The following is a 27,952-nucleotide window of genomic DNA, read 5'->3' as shown; positions in this document are numbered from 1 at the left end:
TCCATGCTCGAGACACAGTCGGAGATCTCGATTTCTTCTGGAACCTCTAGTGGGAGTCACTCCTGGGGTTTATATGGTGTATCTTTGATTTTCCAGAGAACGCATTTCTGGCTGCAAAGGCAGTTGTCTTTAACGCCAAACTGGCAAGTAGAGTTGTCTCGGTCCAACATGGCAGGTCGTGCAGTCGTATAGCAGCGAAGCAGTCGGTGCATTGGTGGTGTCTGTCCTTCGTTTCCAGGCATTCGGCGAGAACGATTTGGAGTTTGCCCGCTGCTGGTCGAAATTGGTTTGGTGGGTAAATGTAGACAAAATCTACTACTTTGACGTTTTTGACGAATCGGCAAAAGCACAGCAAATATAGTTTGAGAAACTCACTAAGGATCTGGTACCGCTCGGAGAACGTGTGTCCCGATTGCTCTAGGATTTGTTTCTCTTTGTCGGAAGGGAAAAGATAGGGACACTTCTCTAACAAAATCTCCAAGGCCTCTGTTTGTTTCTGTCTCTGTGTGTGTTTGTGTCTCGTAGTCTATACTGTCTCGGCTTCGCATATATCTGGCTTGCGATATTTGGTGCTTCTTTTTCCCTCCCGAAGGGACATATTGCTAGATCGGATCTGGGCACAGGCTTCTCGAGAAATGCATCTGCATATCTCTAATTGGAACAATAGTGTCTGTTTTCGGATGTTCGGATCCATGGTGACTTCATCTGAAACTCACTAGAGTTAGGTGATGGAATTTGATACTGATTCCTCTCCACATCCATGTGAAGTGTTGCGTAACAATACAATCTGTAAATATGTGTTGCAATCCCACCCAGCGTGTATGGATGATAATCATGATGTTGGTCATCACTAACGAAATAGAGAGCTGATACCACTCATGTTTATTCATGTTGACACGCACAAAGGGATGGAGGTCTCTAACCTTGTGCATGCGACGGTGCTTAGCATGGCCAGATATTACTATTTGCAGAGCTTGATGGCTAGAATATACGGTTGCTAAATTCATTATAAGGTTGTCGAACAATTCTGAGAAATATTGTCTCTATGCATTCTGTGTTGATGTAAATGGACTAAGTACATTAAGCAACTGAGTTTAGAGCGGAAAAGAGATCCTCAAAGAAGATCTAAGATCAGGACGACCTGCCAATACCTTCAGCCAGGAAAATGTTAATAAAATAAGTGATGTGATTGTGGACGATCAACTTCATATCTCATGTCACAAAGCCAATTCAGCTGGTTAAGACCATTTGTTTCACTTCTTATATCCTTGGACGAGACTACAGGTAAAGAAATATCAACACGTGAACATACAAAAGCACTAGCAATGATCTGATCCAAAGAAGAAAGGATGAACTCTTCTATTTGCTGATGCGATGGCTTCAAGTTTCTTTGAATGATATAACGCGATAGAAAGGTCAGGTCATTAGTGCTCAATATAATGATAATCTACCTACACATCTGCAGGGGAATCTCAAGGATAAACACCATCCTTCACTATGCAATGAGTGAGTGAGTTTACCTTAAGTCACGTCAGGATTGTTTCAGCCATATTGTGACTTGATCAAGTTATACAGTTAAACGATGATTTTTAATAATATATTTCAACTAAAACAACTAGAGTATCACCGTTAGGTTGAAGACTAGCATTTGGTGTTACAATAATAGCACTATTCTGACAATACACAATACAAAACGCCAACAACTGAAGGTAGATCACCATACTAAAGACCATGAAGACTTATGGTAGCTTTGCATCCTGCATGGGCCCAGTCTGGATTTATACCACCAATTCCGTTGGCGTTTGTGTTATTGGTCTATTTGCAAAACACATTCATCACAAAATTCCAAACAAAAATCGAAAGGACTTTCTCTCTTCTATGCTGAAGAGTTGAGGCTAACCGAATCGTTTAACTGGAATTGCAATTAAAAAGTGAAACTGTTTAAACTTACTGAGACAAGTGCTTGGAATAACTTTATACACTCTGCCGCGAGAATGCATTTTGATTTGTTCAGAAGAAAAGACGGCATCTCTGAGATGTGAGTTGCATGAAGCAGTGAGTCTTCTGATAGCATCAGCCTTATCCGAGGGCCAGAATTTGAGATCTCGCAAGTACATATCTAAAAAGAAACCATTGATAAATAGTATCATGTTCATTGTTAGTCCACAGGATTTTTTGTCTATGATAATAATTTAGGCAATGTCATTTTAACTTTCGATCAGTTGACCTCCACAATGAAAAGTGCCAAAGAAATACATTTACATATTATGTCACATCCAAATGAAGGTAATCACACTAATACATGTACAAAACAAAATGTATGCCTTCAAGAATTATCATCTCATACGAGATTGGCATAATGAGGTGCACACATTTAAGCACATCATAGATACCAACAATCGAAACCGACAAAAGCTTTACACCTCACCGGACATTTCAGGAATATTTGTATTCTATCAGACATGTCATAGAAGGGTAGAGGAGAACAAATATATAAGCAACAAACATCTTCATTGTTAAAATTTACTGTAAATGTTTTGGGACTTACGTATCTTCTCAGGAGGACAGTAATTTTAAACTACTTTAATCCCCTTTGAGGATACAATCCTCAGCAATCTCAGTTGATAATCTAACCTACCCAATTTATAGAACAGTCATCTATCTACAGACATATCAAAATTTATGCAACAATTCCATTTCTTTTAAAAAATCAATAATTAAACGATAATTAACGTTAAAAAGATCCTTTATTGTTTTGACATTGAAATACTTATCTCTTGTGATGGAAAAATCAACACAGTCAAGCAGGACATGCTTGACCGTGATTCCCTCCTCACAAGGGATACAAAACGGAGGATCCTCACCTTTTAATAAGTATTTGTGTGTATATCGCGTATGGCCAATGCGACATCGTCGCATACTGACATCTTCAAATCTGGACAGACAACCCAAGTAGGTGTAACTGATAGTTGGCTTTATTTGATGTAATTTATCGATACCTACTTGGGTGTCCGACTTTTAATTTATTGATACCTACTTGGGTGTCCCACTTTTTATACATAGATATACGATCTAATAAGCGCTTTGTAATCAGAGTATCGAATGGGAAGTGGTGGCACAGATTTGTTGAGTACTGTTTTAGCAGCACACTCAGCCATTGTGTTACCAGAAATGCCAACATGGCTGGGTTACCAACAAAAGACGACGTCGCATTGGCCAGTTGCAAGTTGAGTCTTTGAAGGGCATTTAGAAGTGATACACATAAACGCAAGAATGTTATGGATGTTAACTTCTTTATTGTGAAGGGTCACGACGTTTCGAAGTATTTTCCACAGCAAAATAAAAAACTTGGTTTCCGCAATGCGGAAACCTGGTGGAAAGTGGACTGAAACTTAAGTTTCCACCTAGAATCCAGTGAGTTTCCGTTCTTTTACATTGAGTTTCCGCAATAACGGAAACTTACAATTACCCACTTTCTAAGGGTTTCCGCAAGGTTTCCGTTACCCACAATCCAACAGGTTTCCGCAAGGTATCCGTTACCCACACTCCGACAAGTTTCCGTTGAGTTTCAGTTAACTTTGAATCCATCAGGTTTCCGCAAGGTTTCAGTTATTAATAAGACTCCAACAGGTTTCCGCAGAGTTTCAGTTACCAACAATCCGACATAGTTTCCGCATAGTTTCAGTTACCAACAATCCGACATAGTTTCCGCATAGTTTCAGTTACCCGTTTCAATTTCAGGTTCACAGGTTTTCATATGCGCTTCAAAGAGTCAAATTTAACCATTCTTCTTTATTCATATCATAAACTCTTGTTAAAAACAATATAAGCAATTTGTTATTATCATGACATTTACTTAAAGAAAAACAGAATATATAATAAGATTCATTGTTTTATTTTCTCAACATGAATATGAATTAGCATTTCAGGCAAATAAAGATCATACATATAACTAGTAATATAGCACTCAAAAACAGAGCAAAACATTTTGGCATAACTCAATCCAATTTAAGAAATCATATATCATTAATAACAAAGTAGTAATTTTTCATCAGTTAAACTTTCATTCACTTATTATCTTGAAATAGCATGTTAGATATGAAATTTATTTCAAAAATCATGCTAATGGTGAAAAATAACAATAACATACAAATTAACACAGTAATTAAACATAGCTGCATCGGACATTTATTTGCACGCCTTGGTATTCTGCCACACACAACTATCGCCAAACATCCACTATGATATACATCATACAATAACACAACATACAGCTTACAATACAAAAATAAAATAAAATAAAAATTACATTATGAAATTGAAAATAAATTCAATTATATTGCAAGAGTTGGTCAGTTAGCCCAATAAGGGGCATCCCTGGGCGGAGATCCCTCCGGTTGGTTGGATGCCTCATCCTCGTCCTCACGTTGGCCATGACGAGAGCAGTAGAGGTGTAGATTCTTTCCAAGTTCAGTGTCGTCGTGTATGCCCTAAGCTTGCTGGACTCCCAGACAAAGGAGACGGAATGCAACTTATTGACGTCATCTTCGTCACTCACGACTGGTGATGTCATGTCTATGGTGAGTGTTGTCGCTACCTTTTCTTTCGTCTATCTGGCCAATCGATAGATGCAAGTCTGTTTAGGCGATGTGCAAGTTTCTGAAAATGGCAGGTAATAACGAATTACTAGGTTATTTTGATAAATTACACAAACATCAATCAACAAGAAACTGAAAATGCCAAGGGTGATTTAAAATGAGTAATCCAAAAGGAAGTTTGAATAAAAGAGAACTTAATTGAACAATCACACTTTGCACTAGTTTTCTCAAAACTCAAATTATGCAATTCATCACACGTCATTGACCGAATGAAATATCTTATTTTCTAAAGAGGACACACAATCTATACAAAATTTGCTCTGGAGTTACATGATTCCCAGACCAGAGGTAGTAATACGTTATGTATATATCTGAACATTTATTGCATTTTCTATATAGCAATAATGGTACTAGTAATAGATTTTCATCAAATTGCTATATTCAATCTCTTACAGTTCGTATTGAGCCCATTTCTGGTGTCCCCCGCCGTGATGTTGCTGGAATATTGCTAAAAGCGGCGTAAAACCAAACTCAGTCAGTCAGTCGTATTGTTGAAGGCACAAGTATATTCACCCAGTAGTGACTGTATGTTTACACCATTAAGTCTTTGAGGTGTATTTTGAAGTGAATAATACAAGACATGAATGTTTACGGATGTCAACGTCTTTATTATGTGAAAACACAATGTTTCGGGGTGAATGCTTACACCTGACAAAGGGGTAATCATTCACTCTGAAACATGTTTTCACATAATAAAGGAGTTGACATCCATAAACCTTGTCTCTACACTATTAATTTGAAATTATTTACTATTTATAATAAAAGTCACTACAGATAGGTCAAAATTACCTTCACATGTTCCTGCTGACCATCCTTGGTCATTCATTATACAGTTTCTAGACACATCATCAGCTTTGCTGAAAAAAATAAACAATAACACGTTACTTTTCTTTGCATTTCCCCATTCATTCAAAAGCCCAAACAATTGCAGCGACATTTAAACCAACAAGCAAACTACAGATTTATCACTTTAGGTTATGCAATCAGTAAGTGAACGGCCTGACATAAACATCCTGATGAATTGAGTTTGGTTATCTCATGTGACATAACCTTGGAGTAATTACGGTATTGTAAAATCAAGGGGTCAGTTTGACTGCAATTTTACACAGGTGTGAAGTTAAGATTTATTTGGTCCAATTAGAAATCATGATTAAGTTACCGGTTATTCAAATCCATTTGCAAATGAAACTTTAGTATGGTTCATTTTGTGAAAATGTATCTAGGGAAGCATAATAATAAAATATTCAAAGTAAAATTATGTCTATGTTTCGTAGTACCATAAACACATACCTTCAGTAAGAGAGGGTGATCTTTTCCTCCAGGAGTAGTCGTGACACATGTTTCCTCACAACAGCCTAAATGAATAAAACAAATCCATTAATATATAATCTATTTGCTATATTTTTCAAACTTATAGTGTATTTTTAGATAGACTTATTTTACTTCACCATCGTTTGAAAATAGTTCGAGCAAAACTGTACAGTCGTGGGACTTAAATATACTTCAGTCGGCAAAATTCTCACAGACTTGCATGCTATTTTAGTGTAGCTGTGTAATTTTCATTAATTCAGTTTTCCATATTTGGTTGTCAAATTTTGCAGGTTGTTAGGAAATCATCTTGGTCACAGATACATAATTTTCCGCATTGTAGTTACATGAGCAACATATATATAACATTGCGTATTCTTTCCCCATAGACCGCCATGTTAAAAATTGCCATAACCATGACACGCACTGAATTGAAAATAAAACGGAAATTATGTCTTTGTAGCTGAGATGATTCATGACCCATGTGCAAAATATGAACAATATCAAACGGATATTAAATAAATTCAATGTCTAGCTGCACCAAATTAACATGTAAGTCGAATAATGCATAGTGACGAATACCTATGGCCAGTGGCTGTAATTCGACAGATTAGCTTGTTTACCAATCCGGATTTCAGTACGTAAAGTAAATAATAATTCATTAAACGTTATTTGACAACAAAATAACTTGGTCTTACCTGACAGGGTCGTTGTACTGCGAGTTTTTCGCAGCCATTTCCATCTTTCTTTTCCAGGTAGCGAATTCTCTCTTCCAGTGCTTTGAGGAAAACTGAGGCGGCTATGAAAATGGCGTCTCGCAAAGACTCACGGGAAAAACACTTTGTTGTTGTTTTTTAATCTAAATCTAACATTACAGTTTGACAATATCTTTCCGCGTTATACAACAAAATAAACATACACTATACACCTAAAATGTCAGCTGTGTGTTTTTATAATGATTTAGGTAGTCTCGCGTGGACGTGATCCGGTCGCCATTGTTTTATTTGTTTACATTGCCGACATCAAAGGGGACCGCGAAAGGTGGAAATGAGCAGATTGAATGTGAGTACCCAAAGTGACAACAGTGGGCTGTTATGAGCTTAAGGGTCTTTTCATCGCATTATGGGCACTAATTGCTCCTCCTCAGTGTCAAGCATCAACATGTAGGCCTAGAGATAATTAACAGTGAATAAATCTGAAAACATATTCACGTTACTTTAAAAGTCCTGATCGAGCTTCATGAGTCCTACTCATGAGAACTTGTGTTAGTGGCAAATAGGTGATTTTTCAAAACCCTGTCAGGAGTAGGCAATATACGAAAATATTTCTGCTGGACGTAAAACTTCATCATGTAAGTAATTTACCTATTGAGCTCAAAACATGCAAGTGTATTAGACATGCTTATATCATGTTCATTCTTTTCAGTTCTACACCTAGATCTACGTATACTATTCCCATGCATTATAAGTTTACTTATTACTAGTCTATATGTAATGTCAGCTCATTATATCTGAGTGAGTGAGTTTAGTATTACGCCGCACTCAGCAATATTCCAGCTATATGGCGGTATTTATCCAATTATACCAGTTCATCTATTTTAGTGTAAACATATTTTATTCAAAACAAATTGAACCAGGATTGGTAAACAAGCCGCAATGGCTTATTTGAATACCTCTCCATTCCATTGATACACGAACAAAACAAATAATAAATAGTATGCAGCATGATAGGAAAGCAAGCAACTCATCTATTTTATCATTTTATAACCATTAAAACAATTATTACATATACTTTACACTCATAGCTTTGTGTAATAATTTGTGTAATCAATTATTAAACCTCTTAGCCTTACAATGCATTGACACAATTCACGTATAAAATTTCTAAAATAATCATTTTTTCAATTTACAGATACGTGTTGTGGATCCACTGACTTGTCGGAGATTGATAAGAGGCTTGGCTTGGTAATCATTTATAGTTACACCATACCATGCTCCTAATTTCATTAAAGGAAATCTTAAAACAATACTTTTTATTCATCAGCATTTCGTCAAAAACAAGTAAACACTAAATCGATACATAGAATAAATTTCTTTATCTTTGTGAAAAATATAATCACTCAAAATGTAACAGTGCGTGGATTCCAGTGTAATTATAAGTTGATATGTTTTTCAGTTCCAAGAAAAAGACCAGTTTTCTGTCCGCACTGCCAGTCGTTTGTTTCAAGGAAACAAGGAATCCGTCTGGAATGGACGGCAGTTTCTCATCAGGTTAGTCGTCAAAGATGCTTCACTTCATAGGTTTCACATAACGACTTCAGTTTGATCTGTCCCTTTGTTATCCATCATATATCAATAACGAATATATTTAATTATTGTATATCATATATGTAACTGTAACTGAAAGTGAATAAGTTGTGTTACACATCTTACAGTTTTTAAATTAAAGTAAAGGTCACATTAAAAAATAATATTTTATGTTATTATATTGCTGTGAATGTTTCCTTAGAGGGTTGATAAAACTAAGAAATACCCACGATTTTTCATTCATGGGAAATGTTAGGTTTTGTATGCTTTTCTCAGTTGAGTTGGTCATTTCAATTTGAAATGAATAAGATCACATATATAATCAGGTGTTACATTCAGTGTTTAAACATGATTCGTATCTATTTAAAATATGTATGTACCCTCTTACCTATGCTTAGATTTCAATTGGCGATTTGGTAGTAGATGTTACCTTGAATATGAGTACAGTAACAGTAATAAATATTACCACAATTTGCTTCAGAATACTGGGTTGGCTACTATTTTCTGGTACCAATCAATCAAATAAGTGACATGTCCAATGGAAGATACAATATACATGTATACTACAGATCTTTCCTTTGTAATTGTGAAAAAAGATCTTTTGGTTACATCTACAAATTAGTCGTTCTAATTTTATAATTTCATTGTGATCAGATGTACCACTGTGCATGTTTTTGAATATGTATACATGAGTTACTTTGGCTGTTTTAGTAGTTTTACTAAGCATTGTATGTATTGTATTTGTAGGATGATGCAGAGTCTGTGTGGGACGATGAGCATGGCAACGATGTTGTGCCAGACATCAACCAGGAAATCTTCATATTCACCCACATATCTTAAGTAGAGCATACACTATCTGTTTGTGGTTGTGGACCGGTTCAAGCCTTGTTGTAATCAACTTGGTTATATTTCCCCTTTCTCTGTGTTGCAAAACAAATGTCTCATCTCAGGCTCTGTTTCATATGTACCAGATCAGAGGATGGCTGTCTGCTCAGTATGAGTGCAATAGAAGCTTCATGATTGTCAGCAAGTTGCCAAGTCTTTACTATGTGAGATTGTTAGTGTGTATATGTTAAGATACATTGAGGCAGCTTCAAATGTACATTTCATGTATATGGGCCCATGACCTTTCATACAATAAACATTTGAATTTGAAATCTGTTTAATAAATACCACAGCAAGTATGTTATGCCTGCACTAGTAGACATCATTTCATCATATGCATAAAATGTTGTAGGGTTTTGACATATTTGTATTTGCATATTCATGCAGAAGTTGTGTTCTCCAATGCTGAAGATTCCCTCTTGATGTGGCTTCTCACCTACCTACCTACCTACCTACTACCACACCTACTACCCTACCTACCTACCTACCTACTACCTACCTACCTACCTACCTTCCTTGTTGGGTTCTGTTGAAATGTGAGCTATTCAAAATAATGAAACAGATGAATCATATCAGTGACTGTGTTACTGTGTTTGTTGTTTTTCGTGTACAATGTAATAAATGGTACATTCACAAGTTATGCAGAATGGTAGTGAGTTACAAAGTCACATCGGCAGCCATATCGTGACTAGGAAAGTCGTAAATCTAAATTTGTAAATGTGTACATGAAATAAAAACAAACTTATGTACTTACCTGTCTTCGAAGGACAGTAAAACTAGTCTATCACAAATGTACACTAAAACTGTCATGTAACCATGAACACTAACAGTACAGTATAAAAATGGGCTATAGATTGCAAACACCTGAAGGTTGATCAACATACTAGGGACTACGGGAACGTACAGTACTTTTGCTTCCTGCATGGACCCTAGCTGGATTCTGTATATAGAAATTATCTTGCAAATGTAACAGTAAGTAAATATTGTCCCCCAATGGAACAGCACAAAGCTAAGTTTGCCATTTCATCTAAGCTGAAACCAACAGAAACCTAGCGGAAACCTACATTACCCAGTATCCAATAGGTTTCCGCAATAACGGAAACTAAGTCATTTTGCTATGAATGTTTCAGCGAACTGAAACTAAATGGAAACGCATAATGATAGTTTCAGTTGTAGAAACCTGACGGAAACCTAGATTTGTTAGTTTCAGTTTTGTAAACTATGCGGAAACTCGCATTGTCTGTTTCCGCATACTGAAACCTAGCGGAAACCTACATTACCCAGTATCCATTAGGTTTCCGCAAGAACGGAAACTAAGTTATTTTGATGTGTTTACAGAGGTATTATGGTATTATGTTAAACGATATTTCTAAAGTGATAAGTCGCGCCTTTGCATCGAATATAATACATGTCAGTGTTATTACAACAATGAAGTCTTTTACTACGTTTGTCACAAAACACAGTAAGTTGGTAATTCCAAATCTTCTTAGACATAGACAGAAGAAATATCATAAGTTATTACATGTAAACCATACAAATGGTATTTCAAGTATTTTTGTTCAAGTAGTTAAAAGTTTCATGTTGATTTGAATTTGTCAGTTTTCTGTGCAATTTACATGAGCATTGTGTAAAACATTTCTATTTGCTCTCTGTAATTATCAAATCCGGTGTAATTATCACGTGTATCAATGAACTCAGTCTCTATTGATCCATCGTCAATAAAAGCTGGATAGTATATCAGTTACGGTATCGATACACATGCGTATAATCAATCATATTACAGTAATGAGATAATTGAAGACCTCTTTCGACCTTGAAATAACAGCCTCCGGTAGAATGCATATGTAGTTACGTCCTTGTGGAAAGGTTTGTCCCGTGACAAGTGAAAAATAAACAGATGCATCATTGGACAACCTGCTTTATGGAGTCACGACCCTCTTTGTAATGTTTATGCATGCATGTATATCTGTAATCTTATGAACCTCGTTTACATTCAGTATAAATATAGGCACGCCCATTTTCATAAATATTTGGGGGATTAAACTGCAAGTTTATACATTATAATAATTCAGTATCGTGTCACTTTTTGAATTCTATTATACGTGTACTTTAATTTGGATATTCATTCATGTGTGAAGCCCATTTCTGGTGTCCCCCGCCTTAATGTTGCTGGAATATTGCTAAAAGCGGCGTCAAACCAACCTCAGTCAGTCAGTCATATCAAGGTGAAGATTATATTTACATGTACAGCAAACCATTATGTTTTATGTAATGGCTGTGTGCGTAAAATGTATATGAAAATATATGCTATCTCTACTCAATGGTTGGATTTCAATCACTTTGTTTTACTTATCGAAAAACACTAAATGTGTTTTCGATCTCTGAGATCTATCTACTCCTATTTGTCTTATGTGTATATTTCATAGATCGTTATGATTATGTATGTTTACAATACACAAACTGTTACATGATAGCTTGAGTTGTTAAAGCCGAAACCCAGCATATCGACTGGTCAACGGTATAGCCAATAATCAATCTCTATCCAGCTGTTGAGTGACCAAACGTGGTCTTCAGAAATTTCGCCCACGACCCATCACCTGTCCCTTTCTCTGTAACAGGTATCCCATGATACGATTGGTCATAGACAACAAATGATCAGCCACTATATTGAGTGATTGAGATACCGCATGTTCTATTGGGGAAATTTGTTGACGCCCTATCAGGTGACTTTTTGTTTCATGTCTATACAAGGAATCGGTATTATGCAATTTTTATATGTATGTTCGTATGATAACGTATGTTTTTGCATTAAATCTAGATAAAACAAAGTTATGAATGTGCTCTTTGTTAGTCACAGACTAGCGTAATAGTACTTTCCTTGAAATATTCAGTAAACAGTAGAAATCGAGCGGCAAAAACGCTAATATTGTAGAAGATTATAAAGCATGTATGTAAATTACAGTATGTCATTATCATAGATATTTTGTAAAATTAAACCTCACACAATGATATGAGAGAAAGAATTTGTTTATGTATGTTTCATCTCTTACATACAAAGAATACATACATGATATGTATTCACACCTGCTTTCTTTTAACTTGTATCTTTACGACACACTTAAACAATCAGAGCTTGTTTGTACGACTAGACAGTTTCCTGTCATCCCCGAAACCTGCCAGGGAAATCAGGTGTGAATAGCACTAATTAGCTCGCAACAGCGAGCCGGGCAATCAGCGAGAGGTTCAAGGTGTTGAGTAGTGAAGTGTCTCTCGGGCTTAATGAGTTAATTAATTTGGGGTTTGTCAGAATGTGCTTGAGATCAGAAGAGTTAGCATTGTTGAGGTACTGTTTTGAAGCATTGGTAAATGTGGTTCTTTGTTTATTATTTTTTGAGCAGTAAAAGATAGTGTTGGCTATTGTTTCAGGAATTTGGCAAGTGATACATTTGCCGTTTGGATGAAGGTTGACTTTGTGTAGATAGTGATGAAGATTGTAATTTGCTAATCTTAATCTAGTTATGGCAACATCAATTCGGCGTGTTTGGTCATAATTTTTACTTTTTGTATTTAGTGTTTGTTGAATTTGGAAGAGTGGATAATGTTTCCCCATTATTTGCCAGTTATAATTGAATTTATTTATTATTATATTGTTAACTTTATTTGTAACATCCGTACCCTTCTCCCGAACTTTAGTCTGTAATCCAAGGATTGACTAGCGCAGTGGACGTCACTCGGGGAAGAGTGATGTAGCCTAGACCGAATGATTTCTTTGACTTTCTGTTCGTTTTGTGAACTGACCTGCGAGTGTTCAGAAAAGAGTCTTACGGATGAAAACTTTATTTTCAAATCATATACAGAATTTAAAGTTGAAGGTAATTAGAACGGAACATTTTCGTTTCTAGCTTATAAAACAGTTACTATGTTACGTGAATCGACTTTGCAGCTTTAAAAAGAATCTATGTTATTGTCACATGACAATGTCACGTTATCACAGTCACGTGATAAACGGGTGTAAAATGGCAAGGCACCGCCAGATCGTCGGATCGTCAGTACATATGTGTGACTGTTTACCATGTCTCGAATGTAAAGTCGACGTTGATTCAACATATTTTTCAGACAAGTATTACTTTTGTTATTATCTAGTCATATCTATTATTCTTTCAATATGGTGCTACCCAAATCTCCTTGGTAACATTATCTCCACTGCAGTTTACAAACTGTACAAATTCATGGATTTAGGTTTTACCTTTTAAAGTTTAGCAAACGTAAACATGTCTCTCTGGTCTATTTCATATTAATATTCAGATAAAGTGAGTAGCACCACTCATATTTCTGATTTATTGCTGTTTTGTAGGAACTGTATCGTATTAGTTTTAGTACTGTGTACCCCTCCCTAACTACAGTGTAACGACTAGTGAGTATACACTTCCCTATGCCTTTATCATGCCTATGATAGTATTTATTGGAAGTTAATACACAAACCCAGAAGCTGATAACAGAAGTGCGATCTAACTGTTGTTGATCGGTACTTGTTTCTAATGAAAAAGTATAGTTAGTCTTATAGATCATAACCCTTAGCAGTTTCAAGATCTAGATCTAGCTGGTAAATCTCCATATAGTTTTATTTGTTTTCCAAGGAGCTTCCCATAAGAATCTAGTCCAACCATGGGAGCGTCGGTTTCAAATGTTTTATGCATTACTTGAAGTTGTCAGAATTTTTATTGTTTATGGATGTGTATTTGTATTTCAAAGTTTTCTTGCAAGTTTTATTCTAATTGTGTGTCTGTGTAAGCATAGTATGATGAATTATTGTCCAATCTCCTCTTTGGTCTTTGTAGGTTTAAACAAATTTATTGATAATGGTTAACTTTGGATTTAGTTGCTGCTCTTTTAATAGTAGGGGTCTGCAGGATGTCGAAAAGAGAAAGGATGTTTTTAACTTTCTCCGCTCCAAGCAATATTCCATGTATTTTCTACAGGACACAAACTTTGCCCAAGAACAAGAACCGATTAAAAGAGCTCAGTGGGGATTTAATTGTATTCTTAATTCCAAAAACAGACACTCTCGAGGTGTTCTAGTACTTTTTAATAAAGATTTTGATTATACTATTCATAAAAAGTATATGGATGATAATGGTAACATCATTATTTAGATATTACAATTTTGGATAAGAGATTAACTTTGGTTAATATTTATGGTCCTAATCAAGACTCCCCAGAATTTTATGATAAGGTGAAGGCCGAAGCTTGTGGTATTGGAAATGAAGATTATATTTTCGCAGCAGACTGGAATCTTGTCTTGAATGAAAATCTTGACCAGTGTAAATACCAGAACGTCAACAACCCTCTAGCTGGTGATAAGGTCTTAGAGCTAATTGGATATCTTTGTTTAGTGGATGTATGGAGGGATTTCAATCCAGAAACTAAAAGATTTACTTGGCGTAGGAAGTCGCCATTAAAGCAGGCTCGGCTAGATTTTGTCCTTGTCTCTTAAAGTTTATACCCTTTTGTCACTACAGCTAATATTACACCAGGTTACAAAACAGAACATGCTATGGTGGATTTAACAGTAACGTTAAAGGATAATCCAAAACGTAACGCATATTGGAAATTTAATTCATCACTTTGTCCTATGTCGAACTTGTTAAAAAATGTATTCTTGACATTAAGTCTCAGTATGTATTTCAGTCGGATGTTTCTGAGGAACCTGATGAAGACATCCAGTTACGAATAAATGACCAATTATTTTTTGAGGATCTTCTTTTAGAAATCAGAGGGCGTACAATCTCTTATTATTCTTTCAAAATTAAGGAGCGTCTTAAAAATGAGAAGGTTTTGCTTGAAGAGATAGAATTGATTGAGAACTCTGATGATATTAACTTTCATGACATGGACTACAAAAGAAAAGAATTAGAAGATTTAAGAGGATATAAAATGATTACTGTTGCAATTCGTTCAAGAACTAGATGGATTATAGAAGGTGAAAAAGTTAACAGTTATTTTTGTAATCTTGAAAAGAAGACCTTTGTCAGCAAGTCAGTGTCACAGCTAGAACTTAATGATGGTTCACTAATTACAGAGTCTAAAAGGATTGTGGATGAGGCTGCTCGTTTTTATGAGAATTTATATAGTGGTAGAGAACAAATGATAGAGGATATCGACCTAAATGATCTGTTTGACAGATATACATTACCCTCGTTAAGTAAGGCGGCAGTGGAAGGGATGGAAGGTACACTTACCCTTGAAGAATTAGCAAACGCCTTTACAAAAATGTCTAACAATAACAGTCCTGGGTCTGATGGGTTTCCCATCGAATTTTACAAGTTCTTTTGGAAGGATATAAGACCATTCCTTCTGCGTTCTTTGAATTACGGCTTAAACACCGGTGAACTCTCTGTGCTACAAAGACAAGGTGTTGTTGTGTGTATTCCAAAAGGAGACGAGCCCAAACAGTTTTTAACAAATTGGAGGCCAATATTTCTCCTTAATGTCTCCTACAAGTTGGCTTCAGCCTGTATAGCCAATAGAATAAAGGATAAACTGTCAATATTAATAAACGAGGAGCAAACAGGTTTTATGAATGGCAGGTATATTGGTAACAATATTTGTCTGTTATATGATGTTATAGCGTATACTGAGGAACTTAATGTTCCTGGTATGCTCTTACTAATAGATGTTGGGAAGGCATTTGATTCCATTGCCTGGTCATTCATTGATAAGTGTCTTGCCTTCTCGGGATTTGGAAAACAGATTAGTAAGTTTATATCAGTGTGTTACAAAAACATTAAATGCTGTATGTCTATTAATGGTCAGGTATCAACATGGTTTGATGTTCAACGTGGCTGTAGACAAGGAGACCCATTGTCCCCATATACAGTACAACCAGAAATTATTGAGAATTTAAAGATTGTATTTTTTTTTCACTCGTTACTCACGTATTAAATGTGAATATTAGCAGAAAAAAAAATCCAGATTCAAAGACAGGTGAACAGTTAGTATTTTGTCAAGTCACCATGGGCAGCAATGCATGCTTCAATGCGGCGGGGCATTCTACTGATCAAAGAAGTTAGAAAGTCGTGGTCCACGCTGTCCCAATATCGGACAACCTCTTCTTTCATTTCAGCAATATTTGTCAGAATTTTCTTATTGACACTGTCCTTCATAAGTCCCCAAACATTTTCTATTGGATTTAGGTCAGGGCTGCTTGGCCAATCTAATAATGTCATATTTTGGGTCCGAAACCAGGCCTGTGAATGCTTTAAACGATGTTTTGGGTCTTTGTCCTGCTTGAAAATCCCAAAGTTTCCATAGAACACGTGAGCAGATGGAAGTAAATGCCCCTCGAGAATATCTGTGTACCACTCACTGTTCATATTCCCTTCAAATACACAGAGGGGCGTTGCCCTAACACAGATATGCCACCCCACACGTTAAATTTCGGACTGTACTGATACAAAGGTTTTTCAGTTTGTTTGGTCCAGAATTTCAGTGTATTAGGAAACATCCACACAGAACTTTCATCTGAGAAAGTCACATTGCCCCAGTTAAAATTTCTATGCTGTAAGCACCAGTTTAACCTTCGCTCCTTTTGTTCAGGTTTCATGATCGGTGATGGAATTCCTCGACTATTCTGCCCACCCATTGCATGCAGCTCAGTTCTAATTGTCTCCTTACAGACAGCCACAGTTCCTCTATCAATCATATCAGGCTTAAGTTTTCTAAACTCCTTCGTTTGTTTTTAGAAACAAGAATACCAAGCCGCCTCCTGTCACCGACAGTCAATTTTCTGGGCCTACCTGCGCCTCCCTGGTGCTCAATGCCATATCCATTTGCAATATTTTTCAAAACACGATAAACAGTGGACAAAGGGATGCCTGTTCTACTTAAAATCACTTTAGCTGATCTGATGTCCTTGTTATAATACTCTAAAATCAACTTCCTCTTCTCTAAATCATCCATACTGAGGATCACTGAAAATGTCGTCTGCTAGCAAGTAAACAAAGGGGGATAACTCTTCACAAACTAATGAAAAAGGATTAACTGAGTTGTCTCTCTTGAATGAAACCAAGCACTTGATAGCTGGTCAAGGTTGTTTATACTAGAAATCCAATTAAACATATTCCTAAAATATTCAATAATTTCTGGTCATACTATACTTTTACTCTTTGTGCTGAGATTTTGGCCAATTTGATTCGGTCTACTAAGGATACAAATGGTATCTTGATATATAATACAGAGTATTTATTGAGTTAGTATACTGATGACACAGAATTTCTTCTTGATGGCTCTCAATCTTCCTTCGAGGCTTGTATTGCTTGTCTTGATTTCTTTGCTAAGATTTCAGGACTTAAAATTAATTACAGTAAAACACAAGTAGTATGGCTTGGTAGCAAGAAAGGTTGTAAGGACAAATTCATGGCAGATCGTCCCATTATGTGGAACCCTGAAACGTTTAAAATATTAGGTATTCTGTTTTGTACTGACTTAGATTCCATGACTCAACTAAACTTTAAGAATAAGCTTCTTGAAATAAAAGATGATTATCAGCAGATGGATGGGTATGGTAGATATGTTTATGTTTACTAAGGCCCTTAAGGTGTGTTGGATTAGACAGCTCACTAGTGCAAGCAATCCGAAATGGAAGCAACTTTTTCAAGCAATTTACCCATTCATGGATTATATAAATATATTTGGTGCATCTTACTTCGAAGAAAACGTAAATGTGCTCAAGAACCATTTTTTGGAAATATTGCTTCATCTCTTTTGTTCAGCTTGGCAAGAAAGTAAAACCAGATTCATTTAGTGAATTTTAACAGAGCCAACACACATATTAAAGTTAATGATAAACCTGTTTTATGTAACAGTGGTACGAGAAAGGTGTCACTCAAATGATTTATTTGGTTGATGAGAATAAAGAATTTTTATCATTTGAAGAATTTAAAGCAAGGTACCATACTTCCACAATTTTGGGGGATTTTTACGGTATTGTTAACAGTATCAAACAATATTTTACGTTTCTTACTTTAGATAGAGATCAATCTGACACTGTTTTAGATCACAGATGTACCCTGCAGAAGTTGCATAGTCAGAAATCAGGGGCAAAGCATATATACTCTGTACTGATATTCTCTGATTTAAAGACGAAAGGTCAGTTAAAGTGGGAAGCACAGTTTGATAATCTTAAGTAGAACAGTCTCTACTCTATGATGATTCGAACAACACAAGACGTTTAACTTCGTTAATATAGAATCATACATAGAGTTCTTACAATCAATACTTACTTATATAAACTGAAGTACATAGAGAATGATTTATGTACAATTTCCCAAACTGGTAGTGAAACAATTACCAACTTGTTGTGGGATTGTTAGTTTACCCAGTTATTTTGGAATGACCTCTGCTCATGGATAATGAAATGTTCACATATATGGAACATGAACCTTAGTATGGAATTGATATTGTTTGGTGTGAAGGAAAACATTGTTACAGACAGAATTTTTTACTTTATGCTGTTGTTTTCAAAAAATCAAATACAAATGTAAACATAAGAAATGCAAACCATAGTTGAAAAGATTTTCAAAGGAACTTTTTGTCAGATATAAAATAGAAAAAGATATGTCTTTAAGCAGTTGTACTGCTGATAAATTTCATCAGTCTTGGATGTTGAATCATATTTTCTTTTCTTCAGAAGAGCAGCAATAGTAAAATGTCGTATTCTCTTGTATATTTTTCATGTCTAAGACCAAAACAATATAATCTGCGTGGGTGCGTGCGTGCGTGCGTCATTTATACTAAAATCCCACCAAAGTAAAATTACATCAAATATTATGCCAAAAGAATGCCATGAAGGTCAATGTTTTGTAACAGGGGTGGATGAATAAAATGTCTAAAACAAAAAAACTTTATTCGAAGGTCTGTTTTGGAGTAAGGTATTTCTATTTTGTTTTTTGTTTGGTGTCCAAGTTTGGCAGCTTGGTCTGCCATTTCGTTGCCATAGACTCCGATATGTGACGGGACACATATAAATGTATTTGATTATTTCTGTTTTGGTGATATAGTATTCTTCTGTATATGCTTTATATTAGATCTGGTCTTTTTGTTGTAGAGTCATTTTTGAGAGCTTGTATGGAGCTTAAGGAATCCATTAACATGCAGATTGTTGTGTTTCTTTGGTCAGATGGCCTGAACTATGGCTGCGATTTCTGCTGTGAAGATACTGGAGTTTGCTGGGAGATTATAGGATTGTTTAAGGCTTTTGGGGGTAGGTTGATACCGAAAGTATTTCCATTTTTGTCCTTGGATCCGTCAGTATAAATGTGAAAATTATCTTGTGGATTGTAAGTTTGTTGTATGAATTCTTGCACTGTGAATTTATTAAGTATATTGTGTTCAGTAAGTTTTGTGTTTGCCAGGATTTTGGCAGTAATGCTGGAGGACAGGATTTATAATATGGGTTTGTATTATATTCTGAAGTGTATAAATCAAGTTGTTGTTTAATTTCCTGTATTTATGTCCAAAAGGTTTTGGGCATTTGCCTTTATTGATAATGAATTTAGTTGTTTTTTAAGAGATGTACAGTGGTTTACAGTTTTGTTTGTAATGGGCTTGTTAAGGGATCGAGTTACGTATTTCATTGGACATCTTTCCCATTCGAGAGTGAGGTCTAGTTCTCTGCATTCTACCAATAATGATTTAAGGGATGTTCCTGGGAAGGCTCCAGTTATACATTTAAGTGCTTGAAATTGGACATTTTACTGTATCTGATTGTGGTAATTTTTGTTTGTTATTATAAAGATGTACGTTTTGTTTTCTTCGATGTTGTTCTTTGAATACTACAGTTGTTATTTTAGTGGTAGAGAGTTGGAACCCCCATCGGTTGGTCCAGTTTTCAATATGGTTAAGTGCAGCTTGAATTTGTTTTTCTGCTTTATGTATATTTTTTTCATTTACCCATATTGCTCCATCGTCGGCAAACTGGCATTTGTTTATGTTTTTACTGAGGTTGTTGAATATATCATCAACCATAACATTGAAGAGAGTGGGTGAGATGATACTTCCTTGGGGGGTGCCATTTTCTAGTGTATAGTTTTGGGAGATTTGATGGTCTATGGAGACCTTAAAGTCTCTGTCTGTTAGAAAGGTTGATATAAAATTTAGAAGTGCCCCTTTTAAACCTTTTTTGTAATTTTTGGATGACACCCGATCTCCAGAACATATCAAAGGTCTTTGAGAAATCCAAAAAGACTGCAAGTGTGCAGTTCTGATTGAGTTGTGAATTTGTGCTAGGTGATCTATGGTGGAGCGATTTTTGCGAAATCCTGGTTGAGTTGTATTATATAGATTTTGTGTTTCGAGATATTGTGCGAGGCGGTTGTTAACCATACCCTCCATGGTTTTGCATATGTTAGATATTAAAGATACTGGCCGATTTGATTCGGCTTTGTTTACGTCTTGGCCTTGTTTGTGTATGGGTATGATAAGGGAACGTTTCCAGACTTTTGGTATTTGACCGTTTATCCAAGCTGTATTATAAAGTTTAGTAGTTGGTTTAATAATGGTTTAGAGGCATTTTCAACATGATATAGCTGGTATTATCTTGACCTGGGGTTGTACCTTTTTTTGTGGTTGATTATGTTGTAAAGTTCCACTTCAGTAAAAGGTTTATTGTCGGTTAGATGCGTTTCGGTTTTTGTGCGTTGTAGGCTGCTGCTTTTTTAGATTTTATTTGAAATTGTTGACTGTAATTTGCAGTTCTGCTAACTGAAGCAAATTGGTTGGCGATGTTTTCAGCTTTCTGTTGTTTGTTTCTACATTCGTGTGACAGTTTGTCTAGCTGAGTGTGACAGAGGAATTATATTTTTATCTTTGCGTGCTTGTTTAGTAGTTTCTTTCTGTTGTTTCTGGCTTAATCTATTTCTTTGTTCCACCAGGGTACTGGAGTGTTTTCTGTGTATTTACTTAAAGGGATGCTTTGGTCTGCGGCAGTAACTAATATGTCTGTTATTTGCTGGATTAGTTTGCCTGCATATTCAAGAAAGTTGGTTTGTTCAACTTGTTGTGTGGAGAACATTTTGAATTTTTCCCAGTTTGCTTTATTAAAATTATATTTTTTCCTTATTTCTATATTTGATGTGTGGATAGTTGAATTTTCTTTAAAACTGCCATTTATATGTGTAAGAATTGGGAATAAGTCACAACCCCAGGAATCTGTACCAATATCCCATGAGCAGTCGTGGCCTAGTTGAGGGTATATTAATGAGAAATCAATTGTTGTATATTGTTGGTACAGGTCATTTGACTGATTATTTTGGTTTGATTTTGAGTAGTTTGCTCGTCTTGCAGCTTTAGACTTGTTTGTGGTTTCCACTTTTTTGTAGGTTTTAATTTGTTTTTCTTTGTAAGTGCTGGAAGCTGAGGTATGAAATATAACAGATTGAGGTTTACCTTTATTTTGTGATTTCTCATGTTGTACCAGAGATTTTTCAAACTCAGAGAAAAGTTTGATGTTTTGTTTATCCCTGGAATCATTTAGCGAAAGATCCATTTACAATCTTCAGTTATATGTGTCCTCTCACTACGGTGAGCACTCACAACGGACAATGTGCAAGTATTTACACCATGGCCATACTTCTGGCATTTAAAGCATCTGAGCGGATTGGGAATGTAGGTGTCAACTATTATGTTACAATAATCTGCCTTCAGTAATTTTGGAGCAGTTGGTGATGAAAATGAAAACAGGTAAGTATTGGTTTTAAGAGTTGCATTGTTTTTACGGGTTGAAAAGGGTTTGACGTAGAGTACACCTTAATCTTTCATTTCAGTCACGATATCAAGTTCTGACATGTCAGAAAACAATCGATCAGGGTCTCTGACGATACCATTGCTTGTGTTTAATGTTTTGTGAGCAGAGACAGTAACCGGAATGCCGACGAACGATTCAGTGCTCATCAGATTGGCTGATTGCTGTCTTTTTCCACACTCAACCAGAAGTGCACCTGAACGTAACCGTTAATGTTATTAATTTCCCCGGCGATACCTTGAATACCCTTAGAAACTGCAAAAGGGTTAAACTTTTATGGTGTTTTGTCGACAGTTTCAATCACAAGTAAGCGTGGCCAAATCCCAATTGATTTGGGCGGTCTGAAGTCATCGTCAACAGGATCATTTTCAAGAGGACGTTTGGTCTTTTTTGTTGGGGTTTCATAAGCCATGTTTAGTGTTTAGATTTCATCATCCGAGCTCCCCACCCACCACGGAGTATCACAAGGACAATGCTAAAAACAAGCGGGTCTCCGACTTGTAGCACCAATGATACCCAGTTGATATACTCCAACCCAAAAAAATAAAGACTAATTATTCCACCAGATTGGCCCATTAGCCATCGCCTTCTGGCCATACGACTCTAGGCAAAAACATACATGAAATTGTACATTTGAAAGTCTGAGTTCAAAAAATTCCCCAAGACTTAAAAATATCACCTTATAATTCCCAAAATATTGTGCAGCATTACATAACTACAACACAGTACTTGGCATGACCAGCCGATTGATAGAATCGGGCCAATTCTACAACCCATCTAGGTGAAGTAAGGGGCGAGTGGTGTGTTGGGCAAAGGAACGCTGTTCCTGGAACCAATGCCCTCAACCACCCGACTACCGTCCTCCACCAACACAGGGCCCTTATTCTCGAAACGTTCGTAGCCCTACGAATTCTTAACTTTGATCGTAGCCAATGTGTTGAAAATGGGCTTAAGAAGTTCGTAGGGCTACGAAAGTTTCGAGAATAGCTACCCAGGGGCGCAACCCATGGCAAACAGATTGCCCAATTCAGTCTTACGACCAGCAATGGGTTGCTGTTGACCTCCGTGCCCCCGGGTCCACTAGGGGGTTGAAGAGCTCGTAGTATACACAATGAGGCTAGGGGACCAGGTACCCCCCAAGGGCTCAATTTACAAATTGAGCCCTTGGCTAGTCCCTAATCCCGTAAGCCCATTGTGTATACTACTACTGAGGTGGATGTAAAATTTGATGAAAATCGGTCGAATAGTTTCTGAAATATTGACTTTTAAGTGAGCATGGGGTCGGTAGGGAAAAGGCTAACAATCCAACGTATTGTCGTACTTGTTATATATCATCGAGGCGAGAGGTGTTTTTAGCTGAATGAAACGCAGGTCTCGTCAGTCATCACCTCGCTGCCGTCTCGGGGGTTGCTTTGAGCGAGCGCCGTGGACGAGTATAAGTGTATGTGCGTGTGTCTCTCGGCTTGAGTATGATGATGCACGGCCAGCTGACTAGCGAGGCTACAGATGTCTGAAAGTGAATGAAACACATCTATCGGCAGTTCCTGCCCTGGTCGTCATCTTGGTATCACCGAGCGAGCGCTGTGGGCGAGTCAGAGTGTGTGGCTCGGCTCGGCTTGTACAGCTGACTGTCTGGCTGGCAAGGTTATGTTGATTTCCACTAAATCATACTGCATCTCTTGGCAGTTCCCCCGGGTCGACTCGCTGCCGTCTTTGTAGCATTGAGCGAGCGTTGCGGGCGAGTCGCAGTGTGTGTGTCTCGGCTCAGCTATTTACCTACAGCTCGCTGAGATGGCTGGCTATGTTATGTTGATGTCTGCGAAACAGTTTATTGTGAATCTCCTATGATTTGTTTTGTTTTCGTAATGAAAGCTTGTTGGGCCTGTTGCTTCCCTTGTTCTATGAATATTTTTTTTCTCTTGTCTTCGCAAATGACGGCGTTTTTACGATACTTAGTCCTAATCTCTTGTTTCATTCTGTGATATTTTGCGATTTCTGAAAGCACCAAACAAAACTCTTCCTCAGAGATTGATGGCGGTCATGCCAGAGTATTTATAACCTATGCAGAAGGTTTATATCTACTCCAGGGCCATCTCCAAGAAATACTTCGATAATAAGAGTAGAACTTTGTACCATACTGATCCACGAGTCTGGCACATCAGTGTATTTTAGTAAAAATAACCCTGCTTTTTTCTCATTGGGGACTCACATGTTAACCGTTTGATCTGGTAATGGTGCTACGCTCATCCACGTTCTTCTCCAGGATCAAACCTCCCCAGCAGTATCCCGTTATTTTTTAGCGAGACACCACCATCATTATTATTCATGATAAGATAGGGGTAGGTCAGGACCAGGTTAATAATCCACTTCAACTGAGATTCGATGATGACTTCTCGTGGTTTGTACACGTTATCTTGTAACTGCATGGCGTACAAGGTTGTAATCCTCGTCGGGCAGATCGAATCCCCTGCATGTCCCCGAGATCAGTTAGCGTGACGTTGGGATGATGATGCTTCATCTCGTTTATATATAATTTATTACGAAATGGTTTTCAATTGGTTATCGGATAATTCCTCGGATGTGCACTTTAAACCCATGAGATGTATGTTGTTGAGTAGGAAAATGTTGGTGAGCATTATCGTGTCTTCCACGGTTACGGTTACCCGCGCGTAAACGGAGCAAATTTGGTATTGTTGTTGTTTTGCCCAGCGGAGTTTGATCTCTTTCATGATTTCAACGACATCACGCGCCGTTGGGCGTTTGCCGAGGTAGACTTGGATGTACACCGTGGATTTCGCCAGCACATTTTCTAGGACGTCTACCAGGCTGTTGAATTCCGACACCATCAGCAATCCTACGTTTTGCGTCACTGTTTGCTCGACAGCATGTGGGCTACTCTTGCCTCAACGTGCTGACGATCACACTGCATCTTTGCATAGGGACATAAGCCACAAGAAGCGTTCCATTGTTCACGACTTTCATCAGGTAGTGATCTTTGTTGTCCATGAAAACGTGGGGAGAGTCGAGCGTGATGTTGAGATTCCAGTCGATTTGGATGGCACTAATACCTATTTGTTGTCGTCATTGAAGATGAGAGTGTACTGCCTTTTTTTTTGGAGACGGCTGTGGTCTCTACGTCGTCCAGGTGGAACAGCCTGCTGCGGAAGGCTGGGGTTATCGTCCATTCATCCTCATCATTGCAGATGAGGTCGTATCGCTTGTTGTTGACCGCTCCTTTGGTATCGAGGAAATCGCCTAGGTCATTGTTCTTACCACCAGCGGCAGTAGAAGACGGCAGTTTGACATATTTGTAAATGCTGTTTTTCAGTTGCAAGGCGTACAGTTTGCCGTCGACTCCGGGTTCGTCGAATCCGCGCATGTCCCCAAGGTTGGAGATCGCTATGTTGGCGCATTTTCTAACGCGTGTTCCTGGACCTTGAAACTCTGTCATTGTCGTATGTGAAGCGTTCGCTGAGATATCCTATACTTACGGGATCGTGTTTAACGTCGAAACCTGATATTTTCACTTCCGTGACGTTTCCTCGGATTAATTTCTTGTGCTGCTGCGACAAAAACAATTCGGTTCTGCCGTCGTTGTACTTGTCCGTTTTCACTGGCACAGCTCTCAGCAGTGTGGAAGGTCGTTCGCCTTGAATGTTGTCAGTCATGCCCAGATGAGTGCACAGTTCGCGATACGGAACAATATCAGGTAATTTCTTGCCTGTCACGGTGGTTTCCGGTGGTATGTAGTTCAACGTAAACCCGAGCGTTTTAGTCAACGGCCTACTGAGTCTCAAGTCGTTTTTTCCGTTGTTGGCTAACATGACCGTGCCGTTCGAGTCGTCATTTTGAGTTCGGCTCCCACGGGTTTGAAGATTTCTTCGTTGAGCGAGCACACGCTGTAGTAGCCGTCCATTATTTGGTTGCGGGTGTTATTGACGAACAGCCTGTTGTTTCTGTCATTGATGTTGGTGCATCACGGGTAGTGAGAGCTGACCCGATGTGTTATCGATCGAGTGCAGCAGTTGAATGGACTCGCTGCTTGTGATTCCCTGGAGCGTCACGTACATGTAAAGTAGATATGTATACTAAAATATAACAATTCAATATGTACAAACCGAGAATATAAGTGCTACCTATCTCACGCAACCGAATATTGTGGTCGATGCAAAGGATGGTTTACATTTCATGGTTCGGTTCATCGACGACATGTTTAAAAATTACGGGTTTTCGCTCATGAATGTGAAAACAATACCCGCTTGGTTTAACAACCCGATGCAGTTCTGGCAGAATCAATTTAATTTTGCCGTGTGGTGCGCAACGACCGTGTGCGGCGTGATGTTGAACGACACTCGTTGTGATGCGCTGAGTCAGTCTGTATTCTCGTTTCACGTCTACTACCAGATCAGATGTATCCTGAAAGAAATCAGCACCCCAATTCCGCAGAACGAGGCAAAGAATGCTGTTAACAATCCATACGATCGACGTGCGTACGAATTTGAATTTGAACTAGATACGAAGACGGTCAATTGGCGGGTCCGAACCACGGTTTGGGCATTCCCATCGTTCACAACATGTCTCTCGCGGAAGCCAGCAAACAGCTGGTGAAAGATTGGGGTTACAAGTCGTATCATTACCGTGTTTGGATGTTTGAGCAGGGACCCGCAGATGATTGGAAAATGTTCATGCTGGACACTTTGAAAGGGTTTACTCGTGTCGGAGTCGTCAGATTGAACGATTCGAACGTACGTGTGGGCCATGCTGGGCACTCAGACGCAAACCTGTTCCGACATTGCGCAGAATCAGTTCATAGCTAATGTCGAGGATGCCATTTCTAGACCGGTCGATTTACCGAGTGCCATCGAACAGTATCAAAACGCGCTAGAATACGCCCTGTTGAAAGTCATGGCTCTGATCGACATGTGACTGAGGTTGAACAGAGTGGTGGGCTACAACAATGAAATCGTCATCGGAAGAAGTAGCACCACCATGCCAACAACAGCCTCAATGGACCTCTGGAGAACTGAGAACAAACACGATAACATGTTGTATCAAGGACTTTGTTGGATAATTGCCGTGTGAACGACATACATGTGGGAAGAGCTTACACGCAAGACAAGCTCGATGGGATACTGGCAGGAGACAAAGCTGTCGCCGAGGTGTACATGAACCGTTTTTGCATACCGCTCGACTTCGAGCTGCTCGAGGGACACATGCCATTTTACCAGGCCATGCTGGGCGACCGGCTGCAATACGAACTCACGTACAACGACTATGGCAAAGTTATATTCACAACGGACAGCACCGAGTCCAGCTACGTCGTCGACAACATCTCGCTGGAATTCAGCATTGTCAGGAGCGGGAAGTGCCCAGGAAGATTTGTACCCAGTACTCGGGAAAGCTGTCCATCCTGTATGATTGCGTGTTGCGGGGGGTCACCCGCAAAATCCGGTCGGCAAGTGAAATTTATATTTGTAAGTGATTATGGACGTGCAGCTCAATATAGACAGTGGAAGATTCGTGCAAGCTATTTATTGATTTACCTCGCGATCCATGTGCAATCAGACGGGGTGCGGCAGGACGGCATTCTTGCTGGACATGCTGGAAGGTTACTATCATGACTTGTTTGACCACTTCGTCAATTTCTGCCCAACTTTACGAGTGAACAAGACGTACACATGACGGCCACGGAAGTGCACAAAATCTGTCCTGCTATTTTTTAAACAAAAATGAAGCTAAATTCAAGCAATTTCTAGCTTTACTCAAGCAAATGAATATTATTGGTTAATGATGTTCGAAACTCCGGTTGTGTGCAACTTCACTTTCATCTCGATGTATTTCGCGTACATCGCATTTGATTTTATAAGACTTAAAAATCGCTTGTTACATTATAAGATGAAGACGAACTGCTCAAACAAATGTTGGAAGACGATAATAACAATATAAACGACAAGCGAGACTGGTGGCGCTCGCAGTCGGCGACAAAGCCAAACAAT

At 37.9% G+C, this 27,952-nt stretch overlaps 1 protein-coding gene and 1 long non-coding RNA gene across 2 annotated transcripts in view; both read right to left on the bottom strand.

Annotated features, from left to right (window-relative positions):
- Positions 1–27,952, bottom strand: part of LOC124288796 — a 318,833-nt gene that overhangs the window by 134,064 nt on the left and 156,817 nt on the right. Inside the window, exon 17 of the mRNA XM_046725327.1 lies at positions 1,952–2,119. Coding sequence (XP_046581283.1) covers positions 1,952–2,119 — 168 coding nt within the window. The remainder of the gene's footprint in view (positions 1–1,951; positions 2,120–27,952) is intronic.
- LOC124288799 lies at positions 2,537–26,175 on the bottom strand. Its single transcript, XR_006901523.1, has 3 exons — positions 26,166–26,175; positions 9,620–9,629; positions 2,537–2,616 (listed from the first exon to the last, which is right to left on the bottom strand). It is a non-coding gene; the product is annotated as an uncharacterized LOC124288799 (long non-coding RNA).

The sequence above is a fragment of the Haliotis rubra genome, unplaced genomic scaffold, assembly GCF_003918875.1.
Source record: "Haliotis rubra isolate DU_JTF1 unplaced genomic scaffold, ASM391887v1 Scf425, whole genome shotgun sequence".
Taxonomy (NCBI): Eukaryota; Metazoa; Mollusca; class Gastropoda; order Lepetellida; family Haliotidae; genus Haliotis; species Haliotis rubra.
Note: the sequence above shows the minus strand (reverse complement) of the source record. Positions and strands in the feature narration are given on the sequence as shown.